The sequence below is a fragment of the Dipteris shenzhenensis genome, chromosome 24 (genome assembly GCF_047967505.1).
Source record: "Dipteris shenzhenensis isolate YYH24624 ecotype China chromosome 24, Dip_SZ_1.0, whole genome shotgun sequence".
NCBI classification, from domain to species: domain Eukaryota; kingdom Viridiplantae; phylum Streptophyta; class Polypodiopsida; order Gleicheniales; family Dipteridaceae; genus Dipteris; species Dipteris shenzhenensis.
The window spans coordinates 36,855,002-36,876,149 of record NC_141619.1 but is presented as its reverse complement, the minus strand read 5'-3'; the positions used below and the strand labels follow the sequence as shown (position 1 = coordinate 36,876,149).

Here is a 21,148-nt window from a genome sequence, read left to right as displayed (position 1 = left end):
ATCACAGAGTCCACTTGGTTGGGAGCTTTCATGGGGACGGGTATTCCTTTACAGGTTATTGTCTTGCGGGATGCACATAAGGAGACCCTTGTCTTTGATGTTCAGTGGGGAAGCAGACTTCTCAGATCTTCAGATGATATTCTTTTGGAGGTTGCCTTCCAGCACTTGGGTCTTGGAGACTCTGGTTGTATGGTGGTTCCTCCATTAGGTTCTTGTAGTGGGACCCTGGGGAGTGGGAATGGATTGATGAACGGCACCGAGACAAGCGCATCCCCTTCTTTCGTTACACAGTTAGAAATGCCAGGAGATTTGACCTTAGCAGTATAGGTTGGAGGCCCTCCAAAGCTCCTCATTGGGATAGTTTTCAGATTTCTGCGGAGGTGCAGAAAAACTTTTGGTGATCCTACTTGTCCTCAATGCCACGCAACAGTTGAGTCAGCAGTTCAGCACTGCCTGTGGGATTGCAGACAGGCGAGGACAATGTGGAAGGGTGTTGCTAGGATATTTAGCATATTTTATAGAGCACCCTTCTTCATGACTTGGGGATCAGTGGCATGGTTATCTCTTACTGGCCCTAAGGTGTTTTGCATGGGACATGACTTAGACTCAGCTTTCATTATACAACGACACTTTGTGGAGTCATGTTCTCTCTAGGATGTTCCCTTCACTCCTTTCAGAGCTGCTCATGCCTCGGTAGACACATCATGGGAGATTTTGGCTAGCATTGCAGCTTGGCATATTTGGAGAGCGAGATGTATGAAGGCGATGGAGGGTTCCGAGGTTCACCCTTTCTAGTCTATGGCGAATATATGGACTGATGCTATACACACACTTATGACCATCTGGGTGAGCATGCAAGGATCCTCGGAACAGCTACAGCAGCTAGGAGAGATACTTTTTTCAGAGTTTGGAGAGGATCTCCTTTCTTCTCTGAGTCTCCTTCAGGGTTGAGGTGGCATTTTTAGCCTCCTCCTTGGATATTTGTCAGCTCTTTTTGAGCTGGTTTTTTCTCATGCATGGCCTGATGTACTTCCGCATTAGAGCTTGCTCTTGCGGTTTTCATTCATACTTAATGAAGTACTCTTTTTGAAAAAAAAAATACAAGCTGTAGCTACACTTGTCTTGCAACTGCTTGACTCGGCTAGTTGGTTGCATATCTTCAGATGGAATTCTGCCAAGGTCAGAGCAAAGTAGTAAAAGCTGAAGCTTAGGTTGATAACAAAGTTTAATTATGCAAGTTGTGAGCCCAAGTGAGAGAAAAGATGTCATGTGCATGGATCATGTTTGATGTGTGTTAGTCACACGAGACTAGCTTAGGAAGCCTGGGGAGGCTTAGGGCTAGATGCAGTCGACTCTCGAGTCGAGTTGCAAGGGCACTGACAGATTAGGGTTCTCGCTATTTTTAGTGTTTCTTTTGGACCCAAGCCTACATAAAGGGTTCAGGGCTTCAGTTGTCAGCATCGTGAGTGGGAGTGAGGAAGTTCTCTCTTGTGGGTTGAGTGTGGACGCGCATTGCTGTCTAGCGTTGCCCTAGGCTCATCTTAGTCTGAGGCCCTTGAGGGCGCCACTTGGTGGTATGGGACACCAGGCTAGTTGTGACCAGATGGATGATGTGCCAACAGTTCAGCCTGCTTGGAGGGGACATCTCTTGATCCGAGATCCTTTCTCGTGGATGTCATGGTTGGGTGGTGAGCAGCTTGCTTGTTCCTTATCGTTGCTATGGCTGTTTGTATCTGTTTGCAGTTTTGGATTCTCAGAAGCGATTAGGGACGTGCCATTTGGTATCAGAGCCAACTCTTGAGGTATGAATCGTTGTAGAGAGAAGGACTGAATGAGTTTTCCAGGTATGCCCCAAATTCAAAATTTGACTGGGATCCCTGCAAGTGTTGGTGATTGTGCCAGTAATGGCAAAGAGATCATCAGGTATTGGGTGTTGTTCATTGAAGTTAGATTCGCTGAAAGATTTAGGAGAGAGGGAGCGTGATTGTGGGGCTAAGTTGTTTGGGACTCTTGGACGTGGAAAATATGCGCAGAGGATGCACTTGCTTGAAGCATGGCTTGCTGCGAAATTAGGTGAAGGGGCAGCTAATTGCTGGCTGAGGGTAGGCACTGCGAGAAACAGCGAGGAGATGGGTGCGATGGGGCTGGCCAGGCTGGAGGAGAAGCTTGCTTGGAGGCCAAGAAAGCAAAAAAACATTCTGCTTTAGGTGCTTGGCTAAAACAAGAAGCTTATTTGGAGGTCAAGAAGCAAAAAAGCACTTCGATTTTAGGTACTTGAAGCTGCTTTTTAAAACCATAGGTCTCACCCAGCTTACAAAGCTTCAGCCTACCCTTCTCCAGGCCCTGATTTTGCTAGTGAGCTGCAGCAAGGCGTTGCGCTCTGCTCCCTTGCCCCGATTTGTGTCAGCCAGTGCGGAATTCAGCCCTTGATTTCGCATTAGGCTAAGGAGGATGAGTTAGCAAAGCATCTTCAGGTAATCTGAAGTTGGGATATATTCATCCGAGTAAATCACCTTGGGATGCACCAATTTTGCTTCTTGGCGAATGTGTGGACTATAGGCGTTTAAATAAAGTAGCAATTAAGAATAGGTACCCTTTGCCTAGATCTGATGACCTGATAGACAGACTTGTAGGAGCGAAGTATTTTTCTAAGTTTGATTTGCATACTGTGGTTATCATCAGATACGCATCTTTGTGCAACATGCTGAGAGGACAGCTTTTAGGACGAGATATGGTCATTATGAATTCCTTGCTTTACCTTTTGGCTTGACTAATGCTCTTAGCAACCTTCCAACAGATGATGAATGACTTGTTCCGAGATTCTTGGGCAAGTTCATTGTTGTGTTTCTTAATGATATCTTGGTTTACAGCAAGACCTTAGAGGATCATATATCTCATCTAAGGGTTGTCTTGGATTTACTAAGACAGAATCTGATGTATGCAAAGAAAAGTAAATGCGAATTCTTTATGAAGGAAATCATTTATTTAGGACACAAGATTTCACGGGAAGGGATTAGCATTGACCTAGATCGTATTCAAAAGGCTTTAGAATGGTTGATTTCCCAAACTGTCAAACAACTTCGTTCTTTCTTGGGTTTTGTTGTCTTTTTAAAGTACCACTGGAGAGTGGTAGGACATCGTGGTACCTGCCAGAATCTCGATAGATCCGCCTCTGTGCAGTGCCCAATCCCCAACATAGAAACTGTCTAGTCTCTCTAGCAATCCATTGTGTCTCCTCTGCCCAAAGGAGAAGAGAAGGCTGCCAAGTGTCTTGCTGAAATTCGGCTCCCTCCACGGGTCTCTGCCACTGATCATGAAAATAAACTGCTCCCAGGTGCTACGCTCTGCTACTGGCATCTCAGAGTACGAGGCGCCGCCCTGCTTGTCTTCCCCAAAGTCCAGGTTGTTGAAGTCACATCTAACAATCTAGGAGTCTACACTCTGACAGCCTCCTCCAAAAGGTCGGGCGGTGCTGTCTACACGTTGGGGCATCCACGTTCAAGATCCCAATCCTGGACTTTCCTGTCTGAACTCCCATCCAAACTTCCCATCTTGGAATGAGCTCGCCTTGATCGTAGACCTTTGGAGCCAAAGTCTGTGAGACTGAGATGAAGACCCCTCCGCTCCGCCCGTCCTACTGCGGGGGACCACTCCTCTGGACCTCTCCCTGGGAGAAGGTGATGACGTCATCTGATGTCTGTGACTGAAAACATGTCCTCTTGAATCATAAGGATGTCCACGCCCGCCCTACCACTGCCCTCTGCACCTCCTGTCAGAGTATCAGGTACTACAACTGGCTATGAGCACGGTCGTGGAGCCCATGTACGTTTCAACTCACTATGGTCCAGCTCATGAGGACGAGGAAGTCGGGAACAAGGCTCTCCTATGAGTGGGTGCCTGTCCCAAAAAGATTGCCTTGTGTGACTTTGCCGGGGGTTTAGAGGGCGAGTAGTCGGTATCTATGCAGCGCCATACTAGGGTGGATACCAGCTCAATACCGATCTTCTGTGCCCACTTCATCATGAAGGAGGCTTCCATCCCGAATAGCTCCGCACACTTCTAGAGGGGCCAAAAGTATGCCTGCTCCACCTTTGCCTCCAGCGGCAATCTAATAACTCATGTCACCAAACCACACACTGGCTCCTCGTGCGTGAAGCTCAGCTAAAAGTTCACCTCCGCGCCATGGGCGTACCAAATGTCTAGTCCCTGTGGCCCCATCCACTCGTCCATCATGAGTGTAATCTGATTCCCCAAAATAGCATCGAACACCTCCGGGGACCACTTCTCCAACCATGTGGAGGCAAATTGAAATCTCCAAACGGGGTGTGTTTGAGATCCCACTGCACTGATCAAACCCCCCTTTCGGGACTGAAGGACCATGAGCGTTACCTCCAATGGTAGAGGATATGAGTCCGAAATCTCGAGATAGTTCCAGGATCCTAACCTCCAGAATTCCCACGATAAGGGATGCCCAGGCTGGAGGTTGGGAGCTGCTAATCGGGAGGATGAGCCTCGTCCCTCAAGATCCCTCCTTGAATGGACCTGCTGCTGCGATGAGAAAGCAGAAGGGAGCATCATCATTCCCGTGCCTGCTGGCAGGGGTGTCGAAGCGGAAGAACGTGCTGTTGAGGTGGAGAGAGGGCCGGCGGGAGAGGGAGGGGTAGGGACGCGGGGGGCAGAGGGAGGGGGGCGGGTGGTGAGAGTGAGATAGAAGGGGGGACTGAGGGGGGGAAGGGGGGAGACCTTGGAGGGGGAGGTGGAAAGGAAGAGGGGGAGGGGGAGGAGGAGGAGAGATAAGGACGACCTCAAGCCCCCCCTGCTGATCAAGCTCCTCCACGGTCGTCGTCGGGCTAGCGTCTGTAGCCTCCGCCATTACTGCATCTGAAGCTCCTGGGGCTCGTTGCTGCTGCAAGGGTGGATGTGGAGGCTGAACCTCCAAAGCTAGAGGATTGTTTGGATGGACGGTGGCCCCTGCCGCTGGGGGAGGTGGCTCCTGCTGTTCCTCCTTCGAGGCCTCTCGGTCAACCCTGTCCCTCTCTCTGCAATTGGCTCTTTGCCTGCGGCGTTTGCGGGCCTGCTTGCTTGGTTTCTTTTTCTTTTTAACCTGGGTCCAGTCCCCTTTTGTGATATCGTGGTTTGTTTAGAATTAAGCGACGGATTGGACTAGTTGCATATGAACTAGAATTGCCTCCTCACATGAAAGTACACCCTGTTTTTCATGTCAGTGGACTAAAAGAAGTATTGGCTGCTGATGATCAGCTTGTTACTCCTCAAGAGATTACAGAGGTTGAAGATTTAATCTTTGTACCACATGAACCTGAAAGAATCCTTGGTTTCTGTGAACAACAAATTATAAATAGAACTTTGCCGGAATGCAAAATTAAGTGGAAGGATCGTGTCGAGGAGGATGCTACGTGGGAGACATTGACTAGCCTTCAAAAAGAGTTTTCTTACTTTCTTTTGAACTCAAGAGTCAAGAGTGAGTTCTTAGAGGTGAAGGAGTATGTTATGTGCATGGATCATATCTGACGTGTGTCAGTCACACGAGACTAGCTTAGGAAGCCTAGGGGGGCTTAGGGCTATAGATGCAAGTGAGTCTCGAGCTGAGTTGCAAGGGCACTGACAGATTAGGGTTCCCGCTATGTTTAGCGTTGCTTTTGGGCCTGAGCCTATATAAAGGCCTCAGTTGTCAGTATCGTGAGTGGGAGCGAGGTAGTTCTCTCTTGCGGGTCTGATCCTGGATTGAGTGCGGATGGGCACTTGCTATCTAGCATTGCCCTAGGTTCATCTGTGTCTGAGGCCCCTGAGGACGCCACTTGGAGGTATGGGACGCTAGGCTGGTTGTGACCAGATGGATGATGTGCTAGTAGTTCAGCTCGTGGCTCGGAGGGGACATCTCTTGATCGAGATCCTTTCTCGTGGATGTCATGGTTGGGTGGTGAGCAGCCTGCTAGTTCCTTATCGTTGCTATGGCTGTGTGTGTCTGTTTGCAGGTTCGGATTCTCAGGAGCGATTGGGGATGTGTCAAGTGAGGATCATTATTATTGCTATGAATACATCCAACAATTTAGACCTGCCAATGAATATCTCCAACTGAACATCCCTTCATCTCTTTAAATCGATTTGCCAGTTGTTTGTGTGCACCTGTCATGCTCAAGGCTGGTTGTTGTCCTTCCCTTCAGCCCACACAGCCCCCTCTGCACATCCTCCTATTCCAAGTTGTAGTCACTCTCATGGTCACACAACCCAATAGACTTCGAGTATAGACTGTGAGTTGCAAATTGAAGGGTTTTGTTGACGACTCTCCCTTCCCTGTCTCATGAATTGGAGGCTCATTCTTTAAGGTTAGCACGTGCATGAGAACGATAGAAGAAAGAAAGAAAGAGAGAGAGTAGGGTGGGGGAGAGAAATAAAAAGGTCAACATACCATATGTATGGTACGGTTACCATTACATGCATTGCATGGAAAAATTTACATCCCCTTTGTAGATCATTATTTTTTGCCCATGGAAGTATGGAGGGGGGAGAGATAGGGAGGCATAGAGAGGGAGAGGAAGAGTGAGGAGGAGGGGGACAATATACTAGTGACTAAGTTCCATAGAATGCAATGACTATCAACAATCAAGTAGATTCTACCAAAGTTCACTGTTACTATACATACAGCATACATGGAACTAAATAATACACAGAGATTCAACTTGAAACTGAAAGCTCAAAGTGGAAACCAATTACTAGATTGAGTTTATAGAATGCTGCCATGCGATATTGTTAATGATAGGGATACCAATTTCATTGTACAATTTTGGCGATCATATTCCACAAGTTGGAAAAAACTATGGTTCAATGATCATATGGACTTGGATGGTAGGGTTGAGCGAACAAACATGATAATGGAATATATGATGAGGGCATATGTTTCCAAAATGCAGTCATAGTGGGAAAGATGGCTTCTACTTATAAGCATTCACCCATGTGGTTTTCCCTCTTTATGCTTATGAATGGGTGTCAACCAGATATGTTATTGCCATTAGCTTGCAAAATGTGGAATTGAAGGTGTCCATTAATCTCTTGCAAGGTATGCAAGATAGTCTTCAATGAGCACCAATCTATCACTGAGGATCTAGGAGGCTTTCGTAGATGCACCTTGTGGATTGAGAAAGCTATTCCCCTTGACTAAGTACAATAAAGCATTATTAGCTGTTATCAAGATGTTATAGACCGTATACAGTTATTTAGAAAATCAAGGATATGGCTTATAAGTTAAAACTTCTTGAAAGAACCAAGGGTCGTCTCGTTTTCCTAGAAGTAGTCCCAAAGAGAGGCTTGGAGAAACTAGTCCAAACAGAGGACTTAAGTGCATATATTTAATATGAGCAAGAATCAATTATGGATCACAGGTCTTGACAATTCAAAATTCATATTTGTTATGAATACTTAATCGGATGGAAAATGTAGCTCTAGGGATGACTCTTGTTAGCATTGATAGTCTTCAAAAGCGATTTCCCACTTGTCATTAGTGAGTACATAAGTGTTTAAGGGGGGAAGAATTTTCTGTCACAAGCTAACTAGGGCAAGTCTATACCTAACCTGGGTAAGGAAGTCCTTAGGGATGATGGGTATTGGTTAGGGGAATTAATCCTAAAGGCCAACAATACATCACTCATTTTATGAGGTTCAGGGGCTGATTTAGGGTCAAGGTAATTATAGCCATAGGAGGTGGGGCTGTATGAGAAGGGGGTGTGTGTGTGTTGGGAATCCAACCAAACAAATTCCCAACACTATTGGCCACTGGACTTTATGGATAGACCGCAATTGTAAAGTCTTTAGTGATCCCAATTTTTCTTATTTAGCTTATACTGAGATCTCCAGTTGATGTATTTTCTAGCGCCTCTTTTCTGAGGTGACTATTCTTGTAATATAATCAATCAAAGCTTTCACTGAAAAAAGTGTGTGTGTGTTGGGAAGCCGGGGGGGGGGGGGGGGGGTCGGGCAGCAAGGGGTTGGGGTTGAGACATTTGCAGCGTTTTTTGAAATGTGTTTCTATAGCCATGAAATTGGTGATCACAACTACCAAAACTCCATGATCTCTCACTTAACTCTTTCATTTAAAAAAATTTTGCGACATGGTTATGTCCTCGTAGATTTTGCTTTAGCAAAATAAAAATGTTATGTGGTTTCATCACCATGTGATTGCATGTGTAGCAGGTGTAGAAGGAGTGTCCTTGGCAGAAATTTTACATCAAGAGTTGGAGTTGCTTACATCTTCTGAGTCCAAAGAAGAGGAAGTTGTTCGAGTCAAGAAAACTGCCCGTGCAAGTTTGCTGGTATATAATCCTCAATTTTGTCTTGAAGTATATTCTCATGCTCATCAGGATATCACATGGGGAATGTAATGGAAATGTGAGCGGTATGCCAAAATGGGAAGAGTATGTGAACATGCATGGAAAGTCACTTGTATCAATGCTTCTAACAAGGTTGCATTAGTCAAGTTTTCCAAGTCCACAAAAGATGTTGGTGTTGGTGGAGATTGAATGGTTCATGTGATTGTGGCATGGAACGTGTGTGTGTGTGAGCTCCAAAGCCCCCCGCAACCAGCCCGTGAACACCAGCAACCTGTTGCGCTGCATCAACGCCCTGAAATCGGCTCTTTGGAGCAGTCGTCAGCCACTGTACAGCCCGTCAGATTTCCGTACAGCTGTACAGCCTATACGGACCACTTTCGTCTGTTGCAATCTGCTGCTCTCAACTCATACCCAGCTCCTGGACTGTTTTCCATGCAGGGTTCTGCCTCTGGACTATAGCTACGGCCTTCGCTCCCGTTTCTCCCCTCTTCAGTCCCTGGGTCTACTGCATCTTTCCCATCGCCAAAATCTTACCTTTTCCTCTGAAATATAGTTCATCTGGGGTTTTTTTACTGTTTTTCTCTCTCTTTTTCCTCTACAAGACTGTTTACTATCTTCACTCGACCTCTACATCCCTCTTTCCCTTCTATCTCCTTACCAATATACTCTTTTTCTCTTCTTTGTGGGCTTCCTATGGATATTTCTTTGGGACTGGTTTTTTTGCTTCCACTACCCTTTTACAGGTACTTCATTCCGGAGTTCCATCTCTTACAAAGCTATGGCTGAATATTCCTATGAAAAAACGTTTCAAAAGGAGCGTTCAATTCACTGCATGAAGCAAAAGCAGGTTGAGGGTCAGCATGACCCGATGCATGATACTCTTGAGGCCCAATTGGTATATGATGTCATGCATGAAGGATTTGCAGACACGAGGAAAGAGTGGAAAGACTCGGTTCCTTCAGTTAGCCTCATGGTTGAGGTAGATGAAATAGTGGATCCAATCAGAGAATATGCTAAGAATGGAGTCATATTATTTTTCCCAGGTCGGATGCCCCCTGCCGCAGAGGTAGGTAACTAGTTGACACGCACGCTGGCTGGCTCATTTGTTCGTAAAGTCCACTATGCAGCCAGGGGCTTTTTTGAGGTTATTATGGTGGATGAAATACACAGACAAATGCTTTTGGAACATTCACCTCTCTTTTATGGGCAGCAAATGGTGCATGTATTGCCATGGTCTCCCACAAGGGATTTTCAGGCTTTAATCCGACACAGATGCCCGGTTTGGGTTGAAGTTGTCGACTTTCCACAATGTATGGCCTCACTCTTGCCTAAAATTGCAGCATCTTTAGGTAAAGTGGTCTGCCCACCACAGCCAAATGGCAACTCGAACAGATTTTGCATTCTCTGGGATACTGATAATCCCACACCAAACTCTTATTTAGTCACGGTAAATAATGTGGACATGGGAAGTGCTTTTTATAAACTCAAATGGGGATTATTTGTAGGGGCTTGTTTTGAGTGCAAAAAATTTGGACACATGGCTTCACAGTGTCCAATAAATCAGCATAAAATGCCTCATACCACTTTGCCGGTTCAAATACCTACTAAGGATGCTCCTACTTCAGTTGCAAATAAAAACAAAGGTAGTAGACAGCCTTCTGGAAGTCAGGATAAAGGCAAAGCTTTAGTGGTTTCAAATGGAAATGTTTTTTCACATTCACCTCCTACTATTCAACCCTTGACTAAAGGACAGAAACCTCCAACTGATGGATGGCAAAGTCCGAGAAAATTTATTTCTGCTCGAAGAATTCCATCCCCCCGCACTTGGAATGGTGCGTCTACTAGTGGAAATACCCCAGAGGTAAATACAGGAATTGGGATTACATGGGCTGCAGTAACAGCTAGCAGAACACTCTTCCCTGAAGAAGAGGTTGCTGCTTTGCTGTCTACTCCTCAGGTGGCTACTTCTTCTCAGGGAGAGGCCTTGACCTTGAGATAGAAATGCAAGGCTGACACCATAAATTTTGCTGCTGTACATAGTTGTTATATTACTATAAATATATGTAAATATGACTGCTCATATCAAATGTTTTACACTCAATGTCCAGGGGATGTGTGACAGTAGGAAATGGAAATTTGTGTGGCTGTACATCCATAGATTTCAGCCTGACATAGTGGCATTACAAGAATGCAACCAACACGTCTATGCAGGAAAGACAGGACACTAGTGTGGTTATGATATTTGCTATGCTGGGGAGCACTCTTTCTCAGGGGTAGTCCTTTTGATCAAACATGAGCTTCAACCAGTTATCGCTTTAAATGACAACAAAGGCAGATGGCTTGTTCTTCAATGCATTATTTGAGGAGAGGTGTTTGAATTTGCTTCTGTTTATGCACCTCAGTCCTCTAGAGAAAGAACTGCAATTTGGGATGCCATGCAACAATATCCATGGAGATATCATGCCTATATGTGTGGGGATTTCAATAATGCTCCACAACAGGGTGACAACACCTCCAGACATGACCATATGTTAACTCCTGAAAGGCATGCATGGTCTCAATTACTATTGCATCTGGATTTGGTTGACCTTTGGAAAGAATTGCAGCCTTTGTCACCTGGCTACACATTTCAACATAATGCCCTTTCTTCTTATCAGGCACGTCTGGATCGATGGTATAGTGTAGCTCCACAACAAAATGGGGATTTTACATGTAAAATGTGGATTGACTATGCCTTTGTGCATTCAGACCATGCACCTCTCTGGTTGTGGTTATCCTTTCATGATATGTACATAGTTGTTATATTACTATAAATATCTGTAAATATGACTGCTCATATCAAATGTTTTACACTCAATGTCCAGGGGATGTGTGACAGTAGGAAATGGAAATCTGTGTGGCTGTACATCCATAGATTTCAGCCTGACATAGTGGCATTACAAGAATGCAACCAACACGTCTATGCAGGAAAGACAGGACACTAGTGTGGTTATGATATTTTCTATGCTGGGGAGCACTCTTTCTCAGGGGTAGTCCTTTTGATCAAACATGAGCTTCAACCAGTTATCGCTTTAAATGACAACAAAGGCAGATGGCTTGTTCTTCAATGCATTATTCGAGGAGAGGTGTTTGAATTTGCTTCTGTTTATGCACCTCAGTCCTCTAGAGAAAGAACTGCAATTTGGGATGCCATGCAACAATATCCATGGAGATATCATGTCTATATGTGTGGGGATTTCAATAATGCTCCACAACAGGGTGACAACACCTCCAGACATGACCATATGTTAACTCCTGAAAGGCATGCATGGTCTCAATTACTATTGCATCTGGATTTGGTTGACCTTTGGAAAGAATTGCAGCCTTTGTCACCTGGCTACACATTTCAACATAATGCCCTTTCTTCTTATCAGGCACGTCTGGATCGATGGTATAGTGTAGCTCCACAACAAAATGGGGATTTTACATGTAAAATGTGGATTGACTATGCCTTTGTGCATTCAGACCATGCACCTCTCTGGTTGTGGTTATCCTTTCATGATATGCCAGATGATAGATTGCCACAAAGGAGACATCTAATCATAAACAATAGCTATTTGCAACATGCTGATTTCAAGGCAATGGTTACTGAAGCATCTCATTGTCTGTCCTCTAGCAGCCATACTCATATTGATGATGCCTGGGATTCTTTTATTTCCAAAATGCAAGTTGTGATTCGAGCTTATGGCAAGTCTTACATGAAGACTCTGAGGGAAACCATTGCTCAGGCCAAATCCGCTTGTCAAGACCTCACTGAACTCATCCATCATCGTTCGTTGTCCATGCATGAGCAAACAACACTATGCCAGGCTAGACATTGTCTTAAATTAAATGATTACAGGAAACTGGCCAAATGGGAGACTAGAGCAAGACAAAGAGCCTTTACAGATAAAGGTTGCTCTTTCAAAGAATTTTTCAAAAGTTTACATCAGACGAGACTCAAAACAGAAATTTGCAGGGTGCTTATGCCTGATGGATCATGGACCACCTCACGGTCACAGCTTGCTTCTGTTTGTGTGCATCATTTCTCTCAGCAATTTGGTTCTGCAGTTCCTCCCTCACAACAGGTTTTGCTTGCACGAAATTTACTGTTGCAACATGTTTCTCCTATTATTTCCACTACTCAAGCTTTGGAATTGGAGGAATCCTTTACTGAGAGGGAACTGGCAGATGCAATCAAATCCTATGGCAGATGGAAATCTCCAGGATGGGATGGTTTAACAGTCGAGTTTTTTCTCGAATATTGGCCTATTTTGAAGCATACATTGCTACATATGGTAAATGCTGCATGGCAAAATCAGAAAATGCCAGATACATGGAAGAGAGGTCTTGTTAAACTCCTTCCAAAAAAGCAAATTTGTGAGTCTTTGGCAGACTGGAGACCTATCACTCTTATCACTCTTATGCCAGTCATTTACAAAATCACTACCAAAATGATTGTTGACCGGCTAACGGGGTTTTTACATGATGGGTTGCATCCTTTCCAATATGGCTTTGTCCCGCGTAGGCCTATCACAGATAACATTGCTAATGCTCATGTTGGAATTCAATATGCCAAATACACGCAGCAGGATGTTTTGTTATTGCAAGTTGATATTGCCAAAGCCTTTGATACTATTCAGTGGGATTTTATTTCATTGACTATGTAGCCATTGGGATTTGGCACAAAAATGCAGCAACTCATCACTTGGCTATATCAAGATAGTAAAGCTGCTTGCATACTTTCAGGGGATATTTCTCAATCTTGGACTCTTGGCTGTTCTGTTAGGCAAGGATGTCCCCTAAGTGCTTTACTTTTTGCCATAGCCACTCATCCAATGCTTCAATATCTGGACCACCTTTTGGACACTAACCAGTTGCACGGTTTGGAGATTCCTGGCAGTCATGGCATGATCGCTCAGGCATATGTTGATGATTCATTCTTTACTCCAAAAAATACTCGGGCTGATCTGTCCATGATTATGCAGGCTCTATCTACAAATGGATTGGCTGTTGGTCTTCGGGTCAATTTTCAAAAATCAAAATTGTTGCCGTTGCATGCACAGGAATGGCACAGCCTTCTGTGGCCTGGGGAAATTGTCCCCACTTCTCAATTCATTCGACACCTTGGTTATCCTCTAGGTTGGGGACTCACCTGTTCCCAACAAACTGATTGGGTGTTAACAAAGTTAAGGGCAAAACTTGAATAATGGAAGCTTGCAACTTGGCCATTACATGTTCGCTTGCGAATTACGCAATCCATTTTGATAGCATACATACAATTTTATCTGCCTCTCACTATGTTCACTAAAGCAGATCTGGCTTCTTTCATGTCAGCTATCATGGAAATTTTCTGGTGTTCAAAAAATGGCAAGAAAAGTCTCAGATTACTCTCTATGCATCGTCTCTATTCTCCAAAGATTCACGGGGGTCTGAATATTCTCAATATTCAAATGCATTTACTTGCTCACAGAGGGAAAATGATGATACAGTTTATGCAAGGAGATCAGCCTTGGGCTTTCATGATCCGTTCTTTCTTATTACATATTCATACCTCTGCCTTTGGGCATTGGCAGCCTACTCAGTGGGATTTCTTATTTGGCTCTATCCAAGGCAAGATCAGAGGGTGCCCATTTGTCTCTCGCCTGCTTCTTGATTGGAAACATATCTTATCCCACTTGGAATGGCATGGCAGAGATTCTCTGTCGGGAAACTCTTTGAGGGCTGAGAATATTTTTGGGTCAAAAGTATTCCACCCTCCTTTGGCCATACAAGAACCTAGACGTTCTTATTTTCTCTCCTTCAAAGGCATTTCATCTGTGGCGGATGTACTTCAGGATGATGACACAATTTTATCCTTTTCTATGGCTGCTAGCAAATACGGCTTGGGAGCTCATTATCGTCCTTTATGGCATAGGATTTTAGCAATGCTTCAACCGTACTTGCCAGTACCTCGTTTGGAACTTCAGAATAGGCTTGAGGATTAGATTTTACGCTCTTCTTCCTCATACGCCCGTGCTTTGAAGCTCTCACATATCACAGTGTCATCTCTGTATAAAGTGTTATTACCTCCGCCTTGGATTTCTCATAGAGCAAATACTGTTTGGCATATGGATCGCCCAATGAAGTGGTGGAGAAAAAGGCTACATATCCTTTGGCATTACAAAGTCCCTCTTCGGCAACAGCTTTTCCTTTGGCGAGTTCTCTTTGGCATTTTTCCATCTGGCCAGTTACTCGCACACTGACATATTGCTCCGGCTGTTTATCACAGATGCCAGCACTCTACTGAATTTGTGCTTCACATTTTTTGGTTCTGTCCACATACTTGTGATTTCATCGCTCTCATCCGATAGAGGCTTCGAGCGAGATTTCCTACTGTTACTTTTGGCAGATTTTTCTGGTTGTTTGGTTTTCATCCAGCGAGACAGGTGCGCTACTGGACACTATGGACTTTATGGATGGATAGAAATCATAGAGTCTTTGGTGATCCACTATTTTCATCCTTTCTTTTTTTCAAACGATCTCTACAGCAATCATTCTACGATTGTGTTCAGACTCGTTTGATTGATCAGGATGTGTATACAGCTTATACTGAGATCTTTAGTTGAGTAGTAGTTACTTCGTTTTTGAAGTAACTGTGAATGTAATTATTTTACAGCTTTGTTCTCACCCAAAAAAAAAAAAAAGATTGTGGCATGGAACACCATGATCTTACCAGTGACAGAGAATAGACTTGACCTCATTGATCTTGAGATGCAATCAAGCCCTACTTTGTTAAAGGGACATTGAAATAGTTTACGAGACACAATTTCAAGCATTGTATCTATATGTCCATATGTAATGGCATAAGGAGTCCCAACATATTATAGTCTGCGCAACCAAGGATCAGATGAAAATGTTGCTCTAATGCCAAGAGTATCATAAAATTGTCAAGATAGGAGGAGCATTACAAGCTGGACATGTACTCTTAACCTTTAAAGTGTTTACAAGGCAATCCAGGTGAAACTAATGGTGACATGGGAGAGCATAATAACTGGTGTCGAATCAAAACGATCTTGGCATATAAGACATACAGGTCCATCATCCACAAAATTAATGGGCGCCAGAATGGTAGAGAGATTTTTGATAGCTAGGCCCACAAAATTTGGATCAGGGTTACGAAAGCAGCATCCTTCTTGGATATGTTGAAGTGTGGCTTGATAGCCTAAAATGGGCGACCATGCTCTAAACATAAGTAAAAATGGTCCAAAGCACAGTTGAAGTCATTCCAAGAATTGAGATAGTAAAAGCATGTCCTTGTCACTTATGGTTCAAAGAACAGTTGGGCCCCTATGAAGTAGAAGTATTCAGTGGCTGAATTGGTCCTGGCTAGCCTCTTGTATGCCTGTAGGAGATTTCGGTCTTATCTCTTGTCCAAACCTTTTGTGGTTCTCACCTCATGTTCACTACTACCTCATATGTTGAATAGTACAAACATCTCGAGGAGCATGATTAAATGGATACTAGAGTTACAGGAGTACTCTTTTACCTTCTTGGTTGAGAACTCTACCAGAGCTTCCTTGGCTGATCTCCTCACCTATAAGGAAGGACCTATTTTAGTTGAAGATGTGGAGAAGAACACTGACATGAATGAAGAAAAAGTACTAGAGGATGCATTTGTTTTACACTTTGATGGATCTTACAAAAAAAGTTTGAATAAAAGTACAGGAGGAATTGTCATTTATGATCCTGGAGGAAAGGAGATTCAGAAAATGGGAATTCAGCTCGAAGCCAGCAGTAATAATGAAGCTGAATATGCAGCCCTCTTCGAAGGTTTGAAAGTATGCATTAGTCTGGGTATTAAGAGACTCATGATTAAGGGAGATGCTCTGTTGGTTGTGAAGCAAATTTTAGGTGTCTGGAAGGTTAAGCATGTTCATTTGAAGAGATGGATAAGCTGAGGAAAGCTTCCTGTTAACTAGTAAAGTGCTTGAAGAAGTTCCGAAACAAAGAAATTGTCTGATAGATGATGTTCTTTACATGAAAGGGGCTGATCTGGTGCTCAGAAGAATTCCCTGGCATGAGGAAGTTTTTCATATTCTACAAGCTAATCATGAGGGAGTATGTGGAGGACATTTTGCTTTCAAAATCATGCTGAGGAAAATACTTATAGAAGGGTATGTGTGGCCATCCCTCCAGAGAGACATAAGACATTGGTGCAAGTCATGCCTACAGTGTCAGTAGATGAGTAAGAGGATCTTACATCCAGAACTCAGAAATATCATGCTTGCTTATAATATTTTTGAGAAATGGGGAATAGATGCCATCGGTCCTCTACCCATGACAGCCAGGGAAAATTGTTATGTGCTGACAGCTGTGGATTATTTGACGAGATGGGCTGAAGCACAAGCAGTTTGGGCTGTCAATGCAAAATCTGTATGTAAATTTGTGTATGAGGATATTTGCTGTAGATTTGGTGTACCACTGGAGTTGCTTTCTGATAGAGGTCCAGGTTTCAGGAGTGAACTGATGGATTTATTATGTGGAAAGCTGAAGATTAAACACAGATATGCAAGTCCCTGTTACCCCAATGTAATGGGATGAATGAAAAATTTAATGGTGTGTGTACTAATATCATGGGAAAGATCATGAGAACACATGAGAAGGAGTAGGACCTTGCTTTGCACTGGGCTTTATGGGCTTATAGAGTTGCAGTAAAAGAAGGCACCCAGTTTTCACCATTTCATCTTGTTTACGGGAAAGAAGCTCTATTACCCTTGGAAGTAGAAATTCCTGCATTACAGATGTTAATGAAGATAAACGAGGATTCAAATTTTACTTTCCAGAACCGGTTATTGGATTCGCAAGAAGCACAACTAGATAGACAAAAGGCGGTGGAACATTATGCTTTAATTCAAGATGAGAATCAGAAGAGAGGAAACAGGAAATTCAGGGATAAGAAAATCAAGGAGGGTGATCTAGTTTTGAGATACAATAGTAGTCTGGATTCTACCTTCAAGAAGAAATTTGTGATCAAATGGGATGGACCTTTTCATGTGACAAAGAAATAAAAAAATGGCTCATATCAACTTGAGAATTTGGATGGTTAGCAGCATAAGAATAGAGTCAATGGCTTCAGACTAAAGAAATACTTTCATAGGATCATGAGTGTGGGCAGCTGTGGACCTACTGTGATGAAACCAGACAAGCCGGAAGACCTCATGGATGAGGATATCTCTGAAGAAATGCAAATCTTATATACAAGACATGAATGTCTGCAGACTTGGGGATGGGGCAAAATGATAGGACAAAATCTGTATCAAGTTTTTGAGCACTGTATATAGGGCACAATGTTGTACACATCTAGGGTAGGTGTGGGCTTTTGGCATTTGTGGACTTTTCTTTCACAAGCATGATGGACTAATGTATAGTTTTTTTAGACAATAAAGTATGTTTTGCAGGGACTTCATGGGAAATGATGAAATGCAATGTGGTTGTACCAGACTTCCAGAGCAAGGGTGTCTAGTGTGTGGTCAAGGAAATGTTTTTGGGGTCATGTAAATCAAGTCATGAAGGGTTTCTTTATTTTACTATTTTGAGTCAATGTGCAAATGCATGCTACGGGAATTTGACATGTTTTGGTGCCCACGTCAAGGGGCTTTTCATGTGTGTGTACACGGGTGCATGCAAGCTTTAATGTGCATGCTAATGTGTGTGGGAATTGTGTGACTAAAGGTCCAAAATGTGCATTTAATGTGCCTTTGGGGGATATTTGCATTTTTTAAATGGCAGTGGTAAAATGTCACTGATGAGGTGGCAAATTAGGCTGAGGTGGCTGGACTGATTGGGAAGGCATCCTGCACATGCAAGGTGGCTACGTGAAAGGATGAAGCGGAGCTTCTGGACTGTGAGCTGGAGCTACGTGAAGATGGCAGCTGGGAGCTGATTTGGTTTGACGCTGGAAGGATCTACGATGCAAGGGGAGGGTCTGGTAGATGAAAGAGAGTGTGTGCATAAGCGAAAGGCTGCGTGAAGGTCTACGTACGTGACGGGATGAGGAATTTCGACTGCATGCTTGGCATAGATGGATTCCAGGTGCTCCGTGATGACGAGCTCTGTGGTACAGTCAGCGCATACTGTGTAAAGACTTGGCTGTAGTAGATGATGCGGGCTGGGGAAAGGACTTTGGGCGACGGATAAACATAAAGCACGGTGGGTTCTCAATTCTGTGGGGAAGCGTCGCTACTACCATGGAGGCTTGGGCAGAATATCTCGAATGACAGAGCATGCGCTGTGAACAACAAAGAAAGAGAGGCTGTGGTTCTTGTGAAGAAAGAGAAGAGGGAGTGGTATCGCTACTATGCAGCATGGAGTATCCTCAGCGACAGAGACTTCATGAACTCCGTATGCAAAGAGATAGTTGGACGAAGGAATTGCAGGCTAAGGTAAAATGGAACGTGACCTTCATCGATGATGGTTGTCCTAAAGGAGCTGGGCACTCTTCGTGGAAGAACGTGAGATTGATGCTTGCTGCAGATGTTCGTCAATCATTGATTTTCTGCTTTGTGAGGGAAGAAAAGCTATTCTAAAGGAATTGGAAGCCTCTTTGACATGGTTGTGATTTATGCTGATTTGATCGTGGGAGATTCCTGGGTACTGATAGAGAAGGAGAGGAGGTGGCGCTGTTGCAGCTTTGTGGGAGTTACAAGCTGTTGTCCTTGATGGAAGCTTAGGAGTGTGGGCTGTGGGCTTATAGTATTCTGAGGCTGACTGTTCTCTGAGTTTTGGGGGGAAGTTCAGTTCTAAGTTTGTCTGTTTCGGGCTGTGTAGTCTTTTGGCTCTCTTTGAGTCTGTGTGATCCATGTTCAGTCAGTTTTTTTTGTGGGGGTTTGTCTCGATGCCTAGTACAAAGACACATACTCTGGAATCTGGTTCATAAGCTCATCATCTACGAGCCCACATTGCAGCTGATCCCTATGAAGTCTCACCTATCTGACGTGGTGAAGTACATAATTCTTGGTTGTCTTTCCTTTTTTTTCCTTATCACCTGTGGACTTAGTTCCTCTACAGCATATAGAGGACCACCATAAGGTTGCCACACTTCAGTTGCCATCCTCTCCATGGGCTCAGACATTTTGTACTAGTGTTTTTAATTGTATTTGCCTTGGGTCCAGATGCTTGCTTAGAGGGCTCCACCCATTCAGCTGATTGTATCTAGTTTCTTTCAGTCTGATAGACATGCCGGTCTTTTGAAGACTTTAATAACTTTCTTTCTTTCTACAGTATAATCGATGAAGATGGAAATATTAATTTTTGCATCAAGTGCAGATATCTGGCAGATTTTCTAATCTCCATAGATGTACAACGCATAGATTGGCACTGTTCTCCATCAGCCTGGTTATTCATACATTATGCCTTTTCATGTTGTTTCTCTTTACGTTGCTTTGATAATCATAGTCAAGCATTCTGCAGGCTGTTTTTCTCTGCATTTGCTTGCATTGACTGATTGACAAGATCTGTGGAACCAAGGCACAGTTTATATTGTCACTCTCTTATCTTTTAAAGAATGTTGCTTTTGAGAGCACATTGTTGGTTTATTGTTTTCTTTGTGCTTTTGTGAAGCATAAGAGCATATCGTTGGGAAGGAAAAGTGGTCTAAGCGAAGGGATATTCTGACCTTAAAATTGTTCTCTGCTCTCTTATATATCCACACCGTTTCTTGCTGTTGATTGTGCTAATTCAGTTTTTACTGATGCTTTTTCTGTCTCTTCAGGAGTTGTTTGGGAGCAACGAAGGTATGGCAAAGCTTCTCTGTAAATATGAGGCTACAACTGGCACTTGTAGGAATCTTTTCAGAGAAAATGAATTCATTGAAGCAGTGACTCCTACTGAGGTTAGTCGTGTGGCTTCCTTGTTGTTCCATGCTGACAACCGAATTAGGGGGTCTGTAGCAAGTGCCCGTGGACAATTTTAACTCATGCAACGATCAACCACCTGCTACTCCGTGTTTCAAGTTACAAATCTGTTTATTTGTGGAAGGTTAAGCTGTAGGTTTTGTGTCCTCTGCGCATATAAAAAAAGGCGGCTCAATATGATATAGTTCACTCGTTATCAGGGTGTCACCATATTAGCTTCTTGTTTTCAATGTGCGGGGACTATCCCAAAGGGGCATTTTGCACACAAAATTTCTCAGTTTAATAGGTGAGGAGCATTTTTTGTGGGGGGCACAAAGATTCTTCTCTGTCATGTAAAAGAAAACATACACCAGTACTCCCTCGGCTTGTCGGCAGATTCTTGAACTCAGCCATAATGATTATATATGGGAGTAGGTAAAGAAAAAGTTGGTCAAATTCTTATAAAGTTCCAATAAATGTTAAAAACTTACCCACCTCTTCATATATGTAGATATCTTTAATAACCAAGCTCATTGTTGCATTCCTAAAACGCTGAAATGTCAGTGAAATGACACCTAGGAGATTGCAATGATGTGGATATTATGTGCTTGATGTTGGAGAAGTAAATGCCAACATGTCATTTTAGGTTTAATAAAATAAATTGACATGTCCTTTTTGGTAAAAGTATAGCACCGAAGTCCAAACATATTTTCAACATTGGCCTACCATAAAAACACTATTCCATAAAGCCTCTAATGATAAAAGAAAGCTCAAACAAACCAAATATGAGGTAAATTCAAGACATGTCTTTTTGGATGAAACATATATAAATAAATAACTTGATGTTACGAGGGAAGCTTATTGGATTATAGACTCTTACAAAACATGATCATGATGGCCATTGGCATTGTCTTC

General features: G+C 43.4%; 1 protein-coding gene across 5 annotated transcripts in view; it reads left to right on the top strand.

Annotated features, from left to right (window-relative positions):
• LOC147886559 (uncharacterized) overlaps nt 1-20,635 on the top strand; it is a 178,489-nt gene extending 157,854 nt beyond the window's left edge. For 2 of the 5 annotated variants that reach the window (XM_087395699.1, XM_087395696.1), the window contains 2 exons: nt 8,203-8,324; nt 20,113-20,635. In XM_087395699.1, coding sequence (XP_087251825.1) covers nt 8,203-8,324; nt 20,113-20,313 — 323 coding nt within the window. In that variant the 3' untranslated portion in view covers nt 20,314-20,635. The remainder of the gene's footprint in view (nt 1-8,202; nt 8,325-20,112) is intronic. The other 3 variants (XM_087395698.1, XM_087395697.1, XM_087395700.1) reach the window with 2 other exon arrangements.
• Nucleotides 20,636-21,148: the final 513 nt, after the last annotated feature.